General features: G+C 31.4%; 1 protein-coding gene across 3 annotated transcripts in view; it reads right to left on the reverse strand.

Annotated features, from left to right (window-relative positions):
• Positions 1–1,500: 1,500 nt before the first annotated feature.
• The window catches only part of LOC106478609 (transmembrane 6 superfamily member 1-like), a 21,831-nt gene continuing 5,076 nt past the window's right edge, over positions 1,501–18,255 (reverse strand). For all 3 annotated transcript variants that reach the window (XM_013939166.2, XM_022382226.1, XM_022382227.1), the window contains exons 3-9: positions 11,145–11,274; positions 10,610–10,692; positions 8,752–8,852; positions 6,561–6,659; positions 5,659–5,757; positions 4,777–4,896; positions 1,501–1,720 (exon numbers count right to left, since the gene is read on the reverse strand). In XM_013939166.2, the coding sequence (XP_013794620.1) occupies positions 1,508–1,720; positions 4,777–4,896; positions 5,659–5,757; positions 6,561–6,659; positions 8,752–8,852; positions 10,610–10,692; positions 11,145–11,274 (845 nt within the window). In that variant the 3' untranslated portion in view covers positions 1,501–1,507. The remainder of the gene's footprint in view (positions 1,721–4,776; positions 4,897–5,658; positions 5,758–6,560; positions 6,660–8,751; positions 8,853–10,609; positions 10,693–11,144; positions 11,275–18,255) is intronic.

The raw sequence follows: 18,255 nt of genomic DNA on the forward strand, positions 1-18,255 counted from the left end.
AAGTGTACGAACAAATCATTTACTTCATTAAACTATCACAGTTATGAAATAATTAATAATAAATATTCATAGATATCTTTAAAAGAAAGCATAGGATTAGTGTATAATTTTGTTACATCTCCATTAAGAAAAAAGAACCATTGAGATTCCTGTTCCATTTCATTAACATTCAAATTCTTTAGAAGAGAGGAAAGACATAACCATGGAATTGAGAAGTATTACTAAAGATAAAAGCAGTTCCTGAGAAAGAAATTTTAATGCAAACTTAGAAAAATCAATTATGAAAATGCAAACATATATATATTGAAATCACATATATAATAAAATGTATATTTTATATCATTTCGCTAACTACTCAATAAAATATTTTTCACATAAAGTTAATACCTCTCCATATATTATCATCCTATCTATTCTTGAAATTCATAGTTTAACAATTTAAAACTCTGATTAAATTCCTGAAAACACAATCAAAAATATTTTCACATCTGATTTATTTCTACAAAATAATTCAAGTTTTATATATATCATTTAAATAAAGAATAACTTTTATATTTAACTAAACATGTGTTGTCATAAAAAACAAAGTAACCTACAAAGATATTTTTTATAGGTAACATCAACTAAACATTTCCTTCACTGTCGCAAATTCATAAATATATAATGCTCTTAGAATACTACATGTTCAACATTATAATGTCACAACATTAAGCTAGGTATCTGAATATGTATGCAAGGTTACACATGTACCATACATTTAACAAACATAACCTGGTTTAAATTTTGGAAGTGGATAAAATGCTGGTAATAGCTATTTAGTCTACAGGCTAAAAGGCCATTGCTGGCTACCTAGCCACTTCCAGAATTTAACATAGTGGTTACTCAGTTAAGTTTCAGCACTACAATAAAGGCTCACACCATACATCACATTAAATTTCAAGTTAATACATACCCATTGAGAAACAGATATGTGTGTGTGTGTATGTATGTGTACACACAAATGTAAACCCAATTTTCTATAAACTATGTCCAATAAATTTTACCAATAGTTAAATATTGCACAGTTTACTGGTATATGAAATATTCACTTTAAAAAATTATTTTATTAAACAATTGCTCTAACAGATATAAAGAAACTGTAATACAATAAAGTTTAAGAAGGCATATTTTGTTAATTTGGCTGTTATGAGTCCTGCTACTGGACATTTCTTGCAAGTAAACATTTATCACTAGCCATAAGCAATGAAAAACATTTAAAGCTGAGTTTGGTTTTTACAGCTGTTTCTAGAATATTGGATCTGGGAATCAAAACTACGAGATTTCAGAAAAAGCTTTAAAATATTCACTGGAAATTCTTTATAATGTAAATGTGGCATTGATACTTTCCTAAGCCCTTTATTCTTACCAATACAAGTTTAATACTCAAAGTACGTAAAATCCCACAAAAATGTACTTTTATGTCATTGGAAGAGGGTGATTATTGTTCATTTCTTCTGATCCAAGAAAGTTACTCCTTCTTCTGGGTAGAATCCCGTCTTGTGATAACTTCTCTGGAAGCAAAGTGAAAATTGTTCCAGAAGTTCCAGGCCATAAAGATAGGGCCAACCAATAACAAAAGATTGATTCCCCAGAAAAGAAACAAAGAAACACCATTTGGTGGTACCCGCTGCACATATGGTGTTCGAGGATGAAGTGAGGCACCAATGTGTATGATCTGAGCCTAGAAAACAGGTAGTAAAATTTGTTAAAAGTATTCTAAATTCACTACAACAATGAAAATATAAACTAACCTGTGTGCAGAAGTGAGTTATTGTCTCAAAATTAAAGACATTTAAACTGACTGCTATGATGGGATATTTAAACAATTATAGGTCAATTCAGAAATCAGGAAATAAACCAAAAATTGTATCTCAAAAAAATTTTGGCTATAAAAATTAATAGTAAGCACTTCTTTAAATACATTAAGGGTGAGCAAAATATTAGAGTGAGAGTAGGGCCTTTAACGTATGATACAGAAAGGTGTATATCTGATGACTGTGAGATGGTTCGATTATTTAATTCTACATTTCTTCAGTTTTTACTAATGAAGATTTGAGCCATATTCTTCATCCTGAACAGCTGTTAGATGGAAACATTATAATCACATTAATTCTGAACTGGTTAGGTAAACATTGGGTTAAAGAATGATAAAGCTCCAAGGTCAGATAATATTTAGCCAATGATTTTAGAGGAGGATAAGCATTAGATATGTGAGCCACTTGCTAATATTTTTTTCTAATTCTTTGAGTAGCAGGCCAGTGTCAGATGATTGGAAGTTGGATAATGCTATTCCTTTTTTCAGAGGAGGTGATGAAAACTGTCCCACTAATTACAGGCCTATTAATCATACATAATTGGTGGGAAACGTTCTTGAAAATGAAAAAAAGATGCTTCGTAAAGTAAATTAGCAAAGTTTAAAATTTTGTTGTATAGTCAAAATGGTTTTACTAGAGGAAAAACCCTTCCTTATTAGTCTTTTGACAATCTTTGAAGAGGTTACTGTTTATGAAGATGAGGGTGAGGGCGTGGATTTAGTGTATGTGAATTTTCAGAAAGCATTTGACACGGTTTTACAACAAAGAATTGTTATAATATTACCTCGATAGGTGTGTAGGGTAACATTCATTATTGGACAGAAAACTAGCTAAATGGACGAAAGCAGACGGTTGTTATTAATGGAGTTCAGTCAAATTGGATTAATATCACAAATTTGCTCTTTTTGATTGACATCAGTAATATTGATCAATTGATTATTTAAGTTATTTGATGATATTAAGGTTTTGGGTGTTACTGACTATGAGGAAGATGCTGCTGCTTTACAAAAAGACTTGGATTATTTAGTGAATTGGGTAAACAAATGGCAGATAGCTTTTAATAAAAATAAATGCAAGATAACATTATGGAATATCACAATCTGAATTATGAGTATAGTTTTGATAGGAATAACTTTAATAGTGTTATAGAAGAAAAATATCTTGGTGTTCTAGTTGATCAGCTTCTAAGCCATCCAAGCAGTGTACTGTTGCTAGTGGTATGGTAAATAGGATCTTAGGTTGTATATGCAGAAATACTGAATACAAGTTTAAAGAGTTTTTTAATCTTATTGTATGGGTCACTGGTTAGACCACATTTGAAGTATTGTGTTCAATCTTGGGATCCTTACCTTAGAAGGACCATTGAATTGTTGGAAAGGATTCACCGGAAGGCTACTAGAATGATACCTGAGACAGTAAGGTCATATGAGGACAGGTTAATATCTCTGAAATGATTTTCTCATAAAAAAAAAAAAAAGTTAGATGGAATCTGATTGAGGTCTTTAAGATTGCTAAGTAAACTGATAGTGTTCATGCATCATCATTTTTGTACGTAATGGTAAGTATTGTATAACTAGGAGACACAAGTATAAATTTTGGCAAGGTTGAAGTCATCTTCAGCTAAGACAGTTTCATTTTTCTAACAGGGTGGTTGGCCTTTGGAATGGGTTGTCTTTTTATGTTGTAGAATCAGTAAATTTAAGGAAAGGCTTGATAAATATCTGAGTGTTAACAGCTGGCATTGAGTGTTTTATTTTTATTTCAGAATTTAGTTTAGATGGTGGGATGGTGTAGATGGACCAAAAAGTCCCTTGTTATCCTTACTCCTGGGTCCACTTGACTCATCACACAGCCTGCACATACACGCAGTCAGTTTTTTTTTATATGTACGTATGTATGTGTGAGGGCCGGATTCTTTACGGTAGGTGTCTGTAACTTATTAGCAATAAATTTCAACAATAAACAAACAGCACACAGTCCACTTGTTTTAAAATAATATGTATTAAAATAAGTCAAATACATATACAAATGTTCATTATACAGTTAATCACCGCAGTTGCATCCAGAGCTTTAAATAATCATCTCTTCTCGTCAAAGTCCTCACAAGCTGATTCGGTTAATTTAAAACACAATTGACAAGACAAATTCTTCTCTACTTTGTTGTTACAATACAGTCTGCGATAAAAAAAGCCACCATATGTTCTTTATGGCTAAACTTGACTATATCTTTCATTAACTTTGTCTAACTTACTTCAACTAGATTTTGGACACATATTTATAAATAGCCCAACTGAGGCCTAGAATTTTCCACACACTATGAGAGATTAAGATGTACTAACACTCGATCAAGACAATGAGAAAACTTAGAAAGTTCTTGTAACATGATGAAATAATACAAGTGCCAAATCAAAACATCGAAACTACACAATGCATGATTTGTACACAGTTACGTAAACAAACCTGCGATAAACTATTACTTCTAAAAATAATTAAATTTTATATTCATGCTACAGTTAAATTAAAACAGTTGTATATATCTAACACGTTTGCATACGTGATTTAGTGAATATGGTAACTACATATTGCTCAAACCACAGCCATAATTCTAAATTAAATGACTGTCAGAAGTTGAATGACAATAAAGAGCAATAAATGAGGTCAAATATTTGTTTTTGCTATGGTGCCTATAACATGCATGTCCACCACTGACAAGAAAGAGAGAGAATACATTTTCGACTGCTCAATTATAAAAACAGCTAAGTGTGTGAACATGTATACATGTTACCATTAATGAAATCTATAGCAGAAATAAATTATGTAGGTTTATGATTCCAGAGTTATGGCCATTTTTATCAACATTTTGTATATATACCAATTTATGTACATAAAGCACTTCAGTAACTGCCTAAGAGCAAGGACTAACCTGAACAGCTGCACCAGCATGGATGACAGTTATATCAGGAACCCAGTAACATCCTTCATACACCAATCCATATGCTGTAACAATGTATAATGGAAGAAAGTAGAAAAGGTACACCAGCATCTATAACAAAGTAAAGAACCAATATATATTATAAATCATTTACTCATCATAAACCTTTCTGTTCATAATTATAGCTTTCCTGGAGAAATACTTTACCCTACTTATTCCATACATAGTAGATGGCAATAATATTGGAAATATTTTATGCATGGGAGCAAATCCATTTCAAGCAGCTTTACCTAGTTTTTATAACCACTTTGTTAATGGTCAACTTCGCAGTGCAAGTATCCTTATTAAGTAGAACCTAACAGAGATAACACCATTATCAAATGTTCTATACTTAACCTAGTACAAGTTACAAATGTATTTAAATTATTTGCATAATTAAACAATCTCTTTAATAGCTGAGCCACTTCCCCCAAAGAAAACACATCTTTAATGATATTGTATTGTAAATATACTATTGTTTCTTAAAACAATAGAACACTTATCACTAGACTCAAGTACATAAATTAGAATAACTTGATTTAAATTGAAAAATGTGCACAAATATTTTTTAGAGTGAATAGTTTCATGGGGAGGGGGGGGAAACTTCTTATTATGTCAGTATTCTACACAAATCTATGATAATTTAATTGCTCATACATACCATAATTATGCTCATATTTAAAGAATATACATTTTTATACTTTTCCTTCCAAAGTTATACTCTCAAAAATGGATTACTGACTTAAATATGTAATACACATATAACTGTAAGATATAAGTATTTTAATAGTTTAAAAAAATAGCTTTACACATTATGCTTCAAATCAAACTTACCTGAATCTTTGGAAATGGAGCTGGATCTTGTAGTGCTAAATAAGGCTCAATATATGTTACATAATCTTGAATCGTTTGTGAATCTGCTCCCAGAACCGCCTGAAACAACACTGTTAAATAATGAATCAAGCACACAGAACATCAAATTATTAACTACAACTTAAAGTAACAATACACACAGATATACCTTAAAATCATTTATTATGCAGTATCAACTTCACAGAAAGTGATTTACCTAGAGAAATCTGAAAGCACCATTAACAAAAAATACAAAAACCACATTTCTGAAAATCATGTAAGCAGAAATATTTTCCATAATATTTTATTTAGAGTTATAAGAATTCAAAAGCAAAACTTAGGACTTTTAATTTTAGTTCTCCTAATTTTTTTTACTTCTCCAGATTTCCTTTATTAAATTTACATAATTTTAATGTCTTTATGTTTTCTGTATACCTATCTCTGTGAAAACGGTGATAGAAATACATGTGTGTGTTTACATGTACATATACTATTTAAGAAAAACATTTCTTGGTTTAAATAAGAAATAGTGCATATATACTATTTGAGAAAAAATTTCTTGGTTTAAATAAAAAATAGTAGTGGTAAAATGAAAAAGGATGAATCTATGGTACCATTAACTCAAAACTGCTCTACTTAACAACTATAAATTGTAATATTTTCTACCAAATTAACTTGAAATAGTATTCATGTAAACATTGCCATGTATTTCTCATAGTTGCTTGCAATTTAAACCTGTAAACATACCAAATTCACAGACAGAGCATAAGAATCAAATAACTTTTAAATTAACTTAAAGAAAAACAAAGCTTGAAACTATATTCTAAGTTTAATTACATTGTAAGACAACTTAGACAAGTATGAAAACATTAATGTTTACTTACCAATCCTCTAAAAACTGCCATGAAGCTTGCAAATGTTAAAAATAACATGCATAAACAATCCAAACTTCTTTTCCTCACTGGCAAAGGGGGTAAACCTGTCTATTGTAAGTTAAACTAAAATTAGCATAAAAAATATGTTTAGTTACCACAGAAACTGTTATATGTGTCTTTTAACTTAAATTAAAGTTAATACAAAACTATTTATAAAAGACAGAGGAGAGAAATCTTGTTTTTTTACATATCTACATTGTGTAACAATGATAATGGTTGTGGCAGTAGACAATAAAAATAAGACAGCAAACTTGTGTGTGTGTAGAAAAATTAAATTACAAAAAGTTTCATAAACTGAAGTTAGCAACTAATTCATACAACATAGATACAACTGTTTGGTAATAAGCTTACAAGAAAATATCTGGATTATTGTACATCATATGCTATTATATACTATTTGATTCTCAGAAACACTCTAACGGACTGAATAAAGAATGTAGTGTTAAAAATACAATAAGCCTAATAATACTGTCTTATGACAAATATAATTGATTATAACAAATACTACTTTTAAGAGAAATTATAATATAAAAAAAAGATGATATTGATTAAAACGATTTTTTATCATACACTATTGAACGACATTAATTTATATCCAGTTATTAAAAAGGAGAACATTTCTATCAAAAATTGTAATTTTATTCTTCAAAACAAAATATTTATGTTGTTTTTGACTCAAAGCTACTCAATGGGCTATCTGAGCTCTGTCCATCATCGAGAATTGAGAGACAGATATTAGTTTTGGAAGTCTGTAAACTTACAACTAGCCTATCAGGGAACAATTATTTAAGTTAAGTTTAAATTACACGTTAAAAACAACAATAGATCTAGTGAAATAAAGTGATTCATGTATTTTGTTTTCTGGAAAACTTGATATTTCAGATAGTGAAAAAGAGCAGAGAAAGATTCCTTAAGAAATATTATTATTAAACAAACAGGTTTACCAACTCAATGGGAGTTATGTATTTGTCATGATGTTACACATACACACAACATTAAAAAGTATTTATCTGTGCATTATTTCTAATAGTCATTCATAATCTGCCTATAAGTTTATTACCAATTCCCTAAGCATATTATTTAATTAGATGTACACATTTTTTAAATATTCATTAAAGACATTCAGGTAAAGCATAAAGTCATGGTAAAAATTTATGGAAGCTGAAAATGTTGTGGTAACAAAGATCATGTTTGTTATTTCTTTAATCTCAGTTACGATTATTTTCTTAAGTTGTGAAAGTTAATTTAGAATTTTTAAAAGTATTAATTTTGTTCATTTTATTCCAAATTATTATTTTCCATGCATTTTTTTATTTATTTACAAACAATATTTTAACTTATTTACATGTAGTAATTACAACAAACTGTTTTTATTGTAAACCCAATTTTGTATTAACAGTGTCAGAGAAAATTTCATTACACATTTTATCATATGAAAAAAATATAATCAGCAATTAGGTAAACGACCTTTCTAAATATAAGTAACAATATAAATAATATTATTAAATTCAAAATACAATGATCCTTAATTTGAGCACTATTTAAATAGTCACCAATGCTCATTGAAGATATATATACAAATTCTTTCATATGAAAAACTATAATACAAAAAATACATTATAACTCAAAACTGTAACACAAGTTTTAGTTTTTATCATTAAGTACAAAATTAACTAAAATAATTCAAAAATAGTAATTTTAGTGAGAAAGTTTCAAGTGCGAGTTTTTTTTTTAAATAACAACAAAATATAACATTATAAGTTTTTTCATAATTTCTCATTATTGAATATGTTGTACTGTTACTTTTCACAAGGTACACCTGGAAGTAGGAGAGATAAACAATACTGACATAAGAAAGGAATTATTTATAAGACAAAAAATCACTCCTTTATAAAGTATTTTTAGTATTACAACAGAATAAGAGCCTATTAATAACTATAATAACTTAGGAAGTAAAGAAAATACACTGTGAGCTGTTTAATAACAGAAATGCATACTAATTTAAATAATAATATAGAACATACACTATGAGAATCCATGTACAAGTATGATTTAAAACATGCAAAACTTTAAGATAAAGAAAGCTATCTATTATCAAAATTACACATTACATGAAATACTAATGTGGTTACAGAAGTACCTTTGGAATCTCTTTTTGTTGCCAGATTTTCAAAAATTCTGGAGCAGAAATTAAAGCAAAGGATATGTAGAGCAAAGTTCCCCAAGTCAATCCATGTTTACCTGCACATAAACAATTAACATGGGCAGCCTTAAGCTGAAGGTTTTACAGATATTAAGTAAGCTAATGAAATCAATACATCCACATACCAGCTACCCAGATCTTAGCAATAACCAAGTTTGTAAACTGACTAAAAACAAAGCCACTGCCATGATTATATACCAACATATAACATCTATCTGGAGTTATCAATTAAATGTTATGGATGAACATTGTACCTTTCCAGAACCTAGTGGTATTTTTAGTAACATTCACAGTTTGCAGAAACCTTATTTCACACACAAACATATATATATACATATATAAAATGTAAAATATAATATGTAAAAACTATAATTTTAGATACCTATAAAAATCTGAAGAGAAGTAAATTTATCATCCTTTTTTGTATTTCCTACATTAATTATTTTTGTAACAACATATAAGTAACACTTAATAGCTACCTAAAATCTGGGTTTGCAACAAGTAGAGAATACTTTTTTCATTTATACTAAAAAAAAATACTCTATTAGAAGACTGAAAAAGCATAACTTTTTGATTTCCAAAATCATTTAACAAATACACTTCTAAAATACAAGTACCTGAATACAGAAATTTTGTAAAAATAAAATTTCAAATATCATTTGCACGCTATCCAAGAGAAAGAATTTTTTCTTTCTTACATTAGAATTTTGGAACTTAAATTAGTGCAAGCAATTATCTTTTTTTTATGAATTTGTCGAGTTTCTTAATATGATGTGACTTTTTCAGAGATCAGTTTAAAATCAATAGATCTGAATGCTGTGTTTTTAGTTGTATGTTGGACTGTATATTTTGTTTTTTGTCTCATGGTAGAATTGTTGTAGTTAAAAGCTTTTGAAAATTGTTTTGCAGGATTTTTATATTTTCTGTAATATGATGAAAGTCCAGAGTTTTAAGTTTATGACACTTAGGGATGACTTGAAGACATTTGTGTCTTGTTAAATTTGGACCACTGGTGGTTGTAATAGTTCTGTCTTCATGAGTTCTGGTAACTAATAGTTCTTGAGGTCTTGTTTTAGAGTGACTTCAGACAGACTAGACTTCACTACATTTGAGATTTTTATAGGCTGCATCTACACGAGATACAGGAGTGGGTGACATTTCAATCTGTAAGCTGCCTTCAATTATAACATGCTTTCTCCAATAAAAGATATACAAACATTGTTATAGTGGAGCTCAAAGTTAGTAGAGGCTAACTGGCAAAAAAGCCAGAGGGTTCTAGTGTTTAAGCTATGACCAACAAGGAATACTAACATTTCTTTACCATTTGATAATCCAGGAAACATTATGAACATTCACACCAGTTGCTAGCTGAATGCAAGCCCAACATTTATGGGGAAAAACCACAATATGATAATTGATAGGTAAATCTTTTCCAATAGGTCACTGTGTATCTTGTAATGGGTTGCTTAAAACTTAAAACAGCAAATAAAAACAGTACATTTAAGGGGTGTTTCAAATGTAATTATTGTCATAAATGCAGGTTTAGAGTTTGATAAATAAGTAGAAAAATGCAAAGGTAATAAAATAAAGAAATTAGACTTATGAAGATAAATCATCTTAAAAACAAACAAACTATGTTTGCATTTTATTTTCTTGACAGCATTGCATGCAAATGCTCTTTTTCAAGCCAGAAACAAGCTTGTCAATTAATAACCAACATGCTTGTTTCTGGCTTGAAAAAAAGCATTTGCTTGAAACACATAGATCATAATCAAAAAGCTACAAAACAACTTACCTGATAAAGCTGCTAGTAACAGCACCACCATACTATTGGCTATGGAACCACACCAAAACAATCCAACTTCAATAAAGGCATTACTACAATTTAAAAGAAGAAAATGATTATGGTATAAAATTATCTTCTCTCTAATAAAGCTTCCAAACTATACACAAGAAAACAGGATCTCCAAATTATGACTTTTCTATATCGTATTCATACAGTACTACAGTTGAATAATATAATAATAAAAACAATCCAACTCACACCTATAGAGTATTTGTTCAGTGCTGAAAATAACACTATTTTATGACACCAAATTAACTGACCTCTAAAAATTGTTTTAACTATTTCATTTTCTTCCTATTTACTTTTGGTATTAGCTGTGAGCATGGTGAGCACAAAATCAATTAAAAAATGCAATAATAATGAAATGAGATGCAAGCTTTGATCTTGAATGTACAAAATTAATGAATTCTTGAACTTGCAGATAACTAGTACATAGCTCCTTATAAAATTATAACTAACAATGCACATAATTAAGCAAACTCACTTCCATGAGATGGCAGTGACTATGAGCAAGTTCATGGCATACATTCCAGTACCGTGCCAATAACACATCATTGTCCCATGTGCCGAGCGAAGGTTTGGCTCTACAACCTTTAAAAATACACCCATAAACCCTGAAAAATAAAAAAATAAAACATTTTACACAACTAAATAAGCATTGCTCTTGAACATGAAAAAATATAATCCCAATAAAGATTTTAAATAATACTAAAAACAAAACAGTTTTAAAGTTAACATTTTTCTTACATGAAAATGTATTTCTGACAGGTACATACCTCCCTCACAAAAAAGCTATCTCAATTTTTCTTTCTGCCCTCTAAGCATTACTAAAAATTTTCGAACTCAGTGCACTAGTCTATATATGCCATCAATTTCACACCATTTTTGAACATGTACATATCATGTCACTACTCTCCACCAATAGTATTGCACCACCTACATTGGCGCAGCTAGTTCCCTTTACTATTCCTTCTCAATCCTCATTTTCGTAGAGGTAAGTATCTATTGGAAATACATTTTCACTGTAAGAAAAATGTTAACTTACAATATGGTCTTACCTCATCTCACACAAAGCTAGAATTCCACATTGCAAAGATGGATGGGCCAGTTAAGGCATACAACACTAAAAACCAAGGGGAAAGCAACTGCCTAGAATGAGCAGGTGTGCTCTGAGATGGAAATGAAGCCCACTTGTGTGGTACCACACTACTTCCAGAATAGGTCTGCTTTTCATCCTTGAAGTAGGAAATGAATGCTGTGCACAAGTTCAATTTGTTCCGAGAAGTGTAATACATTGTAAACTGAAATAGCTATCTACATACATAACCTGAACCGACAGACAAGCTTCCATGACTCATCCTTGGCATTAGGAGGTTGAGGAACAAAAAAGATAAAAACAAATATATTGTAACATAAACACAGTGGCTAGGGCATGTGGACCATGTTACATCAACTCAAACTGTAAGTAAACAGTGTCATACAAAAAGCAACTGGAATTATGAAGGGGAAGTTAGCTTTCAGTCAAAACTGGACAAACTCCAAAAACCACCATTGGAGCAAGAAGCACAACAAACCAAATCCAGCATTACAGGGTCCTGACGTTGCCTCAACTCAACCTTAAAAAAAGGGTAGTATCATTCAACGGTATTACGAGCAGAAATCATAAAAAAAATCACTCAACCGTAAATACAGGAAAGAGACATCTTGCATCCAGAAATGGAGGAGGAAATAGAACATTTGCCCAACCACAGAAACAGTGTACATACGTCCTGTTGCTGGTATTATGAGGCAGATGATTAGATGGTACATGGAACACATACACAAAGGTTCAAAGAAAAAAAGGCATAAAAGACCACATTAAGATCCCAATCAGGCAAATCAAAGGAACATGGAGGACACATGACTCAAAAGGAGCAAAAAAAGGAGGGAAATGACAGGAGAAGCCAAAACCTTACAAATCTTTGAGAAATGGAAGGTGTTTGATAAGGCCGCCAAACAGCTAGACATGGTCAAAGCAGACATGTCTTTGTCAAACAACCAGGTGAAGAATTGAGAAAAATGAGGAACAGAAGGGTGGGAAGGACTGAAGCCACATCAAATAGACCAAAGGTGGAAGGTAGATCATTACCTTTGGTAAATGGACATGGAAGAAGGTCTAATAGACTGGGAAAGAAAAGATGCAACAAGTGGAGTCAATGCATGCAGATGGAGTGTGGTGACATCTGTATGAACAATGCTGATGGACTAGAGACCAAGACAGAGGTAAGGGAGGTTGTACAAGTGAAGGTCGAAGAAGAGGGAACTCTGGTTGCACCAGCCAATATGGAGCCACAAGTAGGACTAGACACAGAGTGGTTTGGATTAGAAACAGAATTCCATAGAAAAGTTGAATAGGAAGGTAAGCATAGATGTGATGAGCCCTCCAATCTTGACTGAATGTGTCCACTCCTAGAACTAGCATGTATAGAATGGGAGACCAAAAGGAAGGAAGTTTGGTGTTCTAGTTGGTGGTGAAAGCATCGATATAGATGTTTTAAGCTGAGAACACACCCACCGAAAAACCTGTGAGTCGAGAGACCACTACGTGGGAGAAATTTTTTGGGTCAAGATAAATGATCGACAGCCAGATTCAAGGTGCCATGAACATGGCAAGATAAGACAACCATGTGGTGACTGTGGACCCAGATAAGGAGATCCAGGGTCTGAAAGCACAGAGAGCTGGATTTGGTAGCCCCTTGGTTGGTTATATAAGTAACCCCTGTAGAGTTGTCAAAATGTAATGTAATCGCCCTCTCCCCACAGGAAAGGAAGGAAGTGGAACAAAGCTCAATGAACTGCCTTAAGTTTGAGAATGTTGATATGGAGAGAAAACTCACTGGCCAACTAGAGACCAAAAATCTTCTGAGTGTTGAGGCAAGCACCCCAACCCTCTAAAGATGCATCCATAAACTACTGATCTGAGTAACCAGCTGTAAAAAAGGGTGTGGAAGGTGAAGTCTCTCGTAGAGGTGTAGAGTGTGACAGACCAAATAAGAAGGAGCCAGAAAAAGATAATCCAAATTGTCTTCTCCTTGATTGTATTCTTTCTCAGCAACATTGTCAGGTTGAAAAGGAGAAGTAATCACTGACGAACATATGAATCAAGCTCCCTGCAAATTAAGACCTGTACCTCCTCTGCAGATAAAGCTGAACACGATTCATGGGAAGTCATATCAGTAGCATTGTTGACCGTAACAGGAACTACCACAGTCGATACATTGAATTATGAATTCATATGAAGTTTTTGTATAATTCAATAACAAGAAACAAATGCAAAACAAAAATCATTGAAACAATTAAATGTAAACACAGTAAAAGAAAATTGTTGAAAAATAAATTTGAAATGGCAAATAAGTACTAGGTAGGCACATGCAAAAAAAACACGTCAAAGTTAAATGTGCCAATCGAGAAAGTGAGGATTGAGTGGGAATAGCAGAGAAAGCAAGCTGTGGCAATATAGGTGGTGCAATACTATTGGTGGAGAATAGTCACATGATATGTACATGTTCAAAAAAGGTGTAAAATTGATGGGGTATATAGACTGGTGTGCTGAGCATGAAATTTTTTTTGCAATGCTTAGAGGGCAGAAAGAAGATCGTGATAGCTTGTGTGAAAGGAGATAAGACTGTATCAGAAGAGCTCTTTCTTGCTCCACTAATCTTTTTCCCTTTTATTCAGTATTTTTATCCAAGTTTACCTATGTCAGCAATTTTGAGGGATTAAGAAAGTTTCTCCTGGAATTTTGTATGCTACTTTGAAATATCTAGTATTACAGAATAAAAATAACCAAACTAAAAAAAGTAACAAATATGATCATAATCTAAACTTTTTGAAAAAGATTTTTGTGTTGAAAATTGTGAGAATTAATATTTGCCACAATTTCTCAGAATGGTGCAGTCTGTCTGACCTAGAAGGTAATAAAAATGACATTGCTTCATTATCAAACACTCAAAACTTATAGACTTCCTTTCTTTAAAATTGTTACTAACATTCACTGTTAAAAATTCTAAACATATATCTGCTTTAGCTTCAGTCATGAATTTAACCCTGAAAAATATAACTTCTGCAAATAAACAGCAGCAGATGGAAAATGCTTTGAGGTGAAAAATTCTATCACATGTTTATCAAAGTCTGTCATTTACTACGTAATTTGTGGTCTTTGCAGCTTTTATAAGTTAGTGAGACAGGCTGCAAAGTTAGTAAGAGATCTTGTGAACACAAAATACATATTACCTAGCCAGCATTGCCTGGGTATTACCTGAACAGAGGGCTGATGTTTAGATATTTTAAAAATGAATGAAACAAAGGCTTCATGTTCTTGATGTTTCTTGTGAACGGGGCAGATGCTGTCACTGTCTCTGCAAAATTGACGCTCTTGCTCAATCTCAACTTGACATTGAGCAGCTTGTCTTTTTCATTGGCTGTCAAGGCTTGTTTCCCTTTCTTTTGCAGTTTCACTCTGTCACTTTTCTTGCAAACGTTTTGCTGTTTGTGATCGGCAATCAGAATTGCTTTGTTTTTTTTTCTCAATATTTTACTGTGAGTTATATAATAAGAATCAGAAATGTTTATCACACTTAACTCCCTTCTTCCCTCCCGAAATAAAGTGAATAAAAACCAATTTATTTTGGAAGAATATCGTGGGTTCAACTTGTCTATTCTATAAAATAGTTTGTCTTGTTTGTCACAACAGCATATGATGGAATTTTTATTCTGACACCACAATGACAGCACATCTCTCTTTAAAACATACATACATTTTTCTGATGTCATTTCCACTTAAATCAGACCAAAAATCTGGTCCTTCTTCTGTGGAAAATATTAGATTACTGCACTTTCATTGACACTAAAAATGTGACATCACAGTCATCTATTACACCTGAGTATGCTGATTCCATACCTTTATAGGCCTACTAATATAGGGGCTGAAAGGTGCGAACAAACTTAGCTTTATATGTCAGATAGCAATATTGATGAGCCAATTTTCTGACATTTTTACAATGATAAACACAATCTTTCACATCTCAAACATGTCTTATGGTTTGCTTCAGTTAAACATTCCTCACATGAACATGAGGAACAGTGCCTTATTTATATCCTAGAAACTCTTTCCCTAACAGAGTTGAACAAAAATATTAATTTAATTTAAGATTTCCTTCTGAATATATGTTACTGTTTTGTTATGGTCATTTACTGTGGTCTAAATTTTAATTTCATACCCTACATTTTCTTTTTTTCTCATTCTTTTTGTTTTAACCAATAGTTTTGTACCTATAGTAATGAAATTTGTTTTCTTTTCTTTTATTTCAGATTACCTTGTACTTATTAATTCAATTGGATTTATTTTATTAATTTACTGTGAATCATTTATCTGGATTTTACTGTTTTTACTGCTAGAAAAATTAAACAAAGAAACACTCCCTAACACTGAAAGGTTACACTTTAAATGACATTTAATGGATTCCATGTCTAATGAAATAGGGTTTTGATCAGGACACAATTATGTCCAATAGACCTAAATTTTTAGGGAGCATTACTTTCTCACTAAACAGACTCTCAAGCAGTATTAATAATGTGCCTATATATTGTTGTGGTTCCAGCTACAACTTCCCCAAACTTTCAAAAGTCCACATAACCATACATGATAATGATCCTAGAACTCTCTGTAACCAACAATACAAAAATCTAAATATTTAAAAATTTAGTTCACAACATCATTGTAATGAAAAAGCTCAAATAAGAAAATATTAATTTCAACAAATCTTTACAAAAGTATTTTCCATTCTGATAAAAGCAACTACAAATACATAAGCTTAATAGTAAATATTAATTTTCAAACTCATAACATTACTCTCAAATTTTAACTTATCTTTGATATGAAAATATGTTGGCTTCCAATACATGGAATTTTTCAATTTTTTTTAATTTTAAATGCTTAATTTTTCTGCAAAATTATTGCACTAATTCAGAAATTAAGAACACTGATAAGTACTATAAGTTATAGTTTAGAATCAGAACTTAAAGCACTCAATGACTCCTCCTTCTTTGGATGTAATGTAATGTTGAATTTCACTTAAAATTATACCTTGCAGAAATGTCAAAATAGTCCATCACTGGAGCAAAAGTTTTTATTTTAATATTTCAAAGAAATATCTTAACCAACAATCTTATAAATTTAAGGACACAGATTTTTTTATATAAACCTTTATAGCATGTTTGAAATGGGAAAAATAAATCAATACTGTCTTCCCTTTATGTTTGGAGGCTATAAGTGTTTTTTTGATCTGAGTCAAACAGATGCTATCAGCAATAATCACTGTCACGTTCAAACTACTATATGATTAAGATCATCAACAAACAGCATAAGCAGGATTGTGTGGGGAGCAGTTTCCACCCTTTATTTCCCTATGGGATACAGTATACACATGACATTCACAATAATTAAGTCAGAATTTTTTTTTCTCCCCATGCCAAGACCAATACAATGTTTTGCAAAAAAAAAAAAAAGAAATTATTCTTGGTGCACATAACAACAACCTGCATTTATGTTCTTGATATAGACAATAATTTTACAAATTTGGTAAATGCACTGCTACGATTAATCTTACATTTACAAATAAACATTCAAAAATTAATTCATTTAGGCTGGTAGATGGTGCTTACAGAAAATCACTGAATTACCTGCATTAAATATTACATTTTTAATAGGAACTGGTGCAGTAGGAAATTATATTACCATAAGAAAATTTAAAGTGCTACAAATACACCTTGCTTTAGCTCAAATAAAATGAAAACAAAAATTCTTCTGACTTAAGTGCATTTTATTTTGAACATTAAGAATTATGCTCTGTAATGCTCAAATTGTTTCAGTAGTTAGAGCACTTAAACCTCAAATGAAAGTCTCACATTCAAAAATCAATACAGATTTTTTGGTACTTTTTTTATTGATAAGTGATCATGTTTAAATCAAATTATTTCAATATTTGGAAAAACACAATTACTACGATATTGTTACATCTCTGGTCATTAGTTAACTTCCTGTATAATTCCTTTCCGATGAAACTTTAGCGACACGAGTCCTTTCTGAAATAAAACAGGTTTATTCTTTCTGAATACAACTTTGCAATACACTTAATTTCCATAGTCGCGCTATAACAAACGCTATAATTCACAACGAACGTCTCACGTGCTCGTTCAACAATACGTCTCTCTTTGTCCGCGGTTCGATTACCCATTGTTGCCGTCACGTCTTGACCGTCTTATATGTACAAGAATACCAAAATCTAGTAAACGCTCGAGCATTCACGAACCTTCGAGAATATGAAGTGTTACTAGCGTTACATGACCCCCGCTGTCGTAACACTGCCCCTTCCTTAGTATTGTTCGTCCCAAACAATAGCCACTTACATTAAACCAATATATAATTAACAATAACTTAATTAAATGTACAGAATTTACAAACACAAAATTAAAATTAAACAAAGTCTCTTAATTTTACGGGACGTATCTTCTTCCGTACTGGTCTCCGTCTCATTGGCTTCTTCATCACATGGGGT

Source organism: Limulus polyphemus, unplaced genomic scaffold (assembly GCF_000517525.1).
Source record: "Limulus polyphemus unplaced genomic scaffold, Limulus_polyphemus-2.1.2 Scaffold232, whole genome shotgun sequence".
NCBI classification, from domain to species: Eukaryota; Metazoa; Arthropoda; class Merostomata; order Xiphosura; family Limulidae; genus Limulus; species Limulus polyphemus.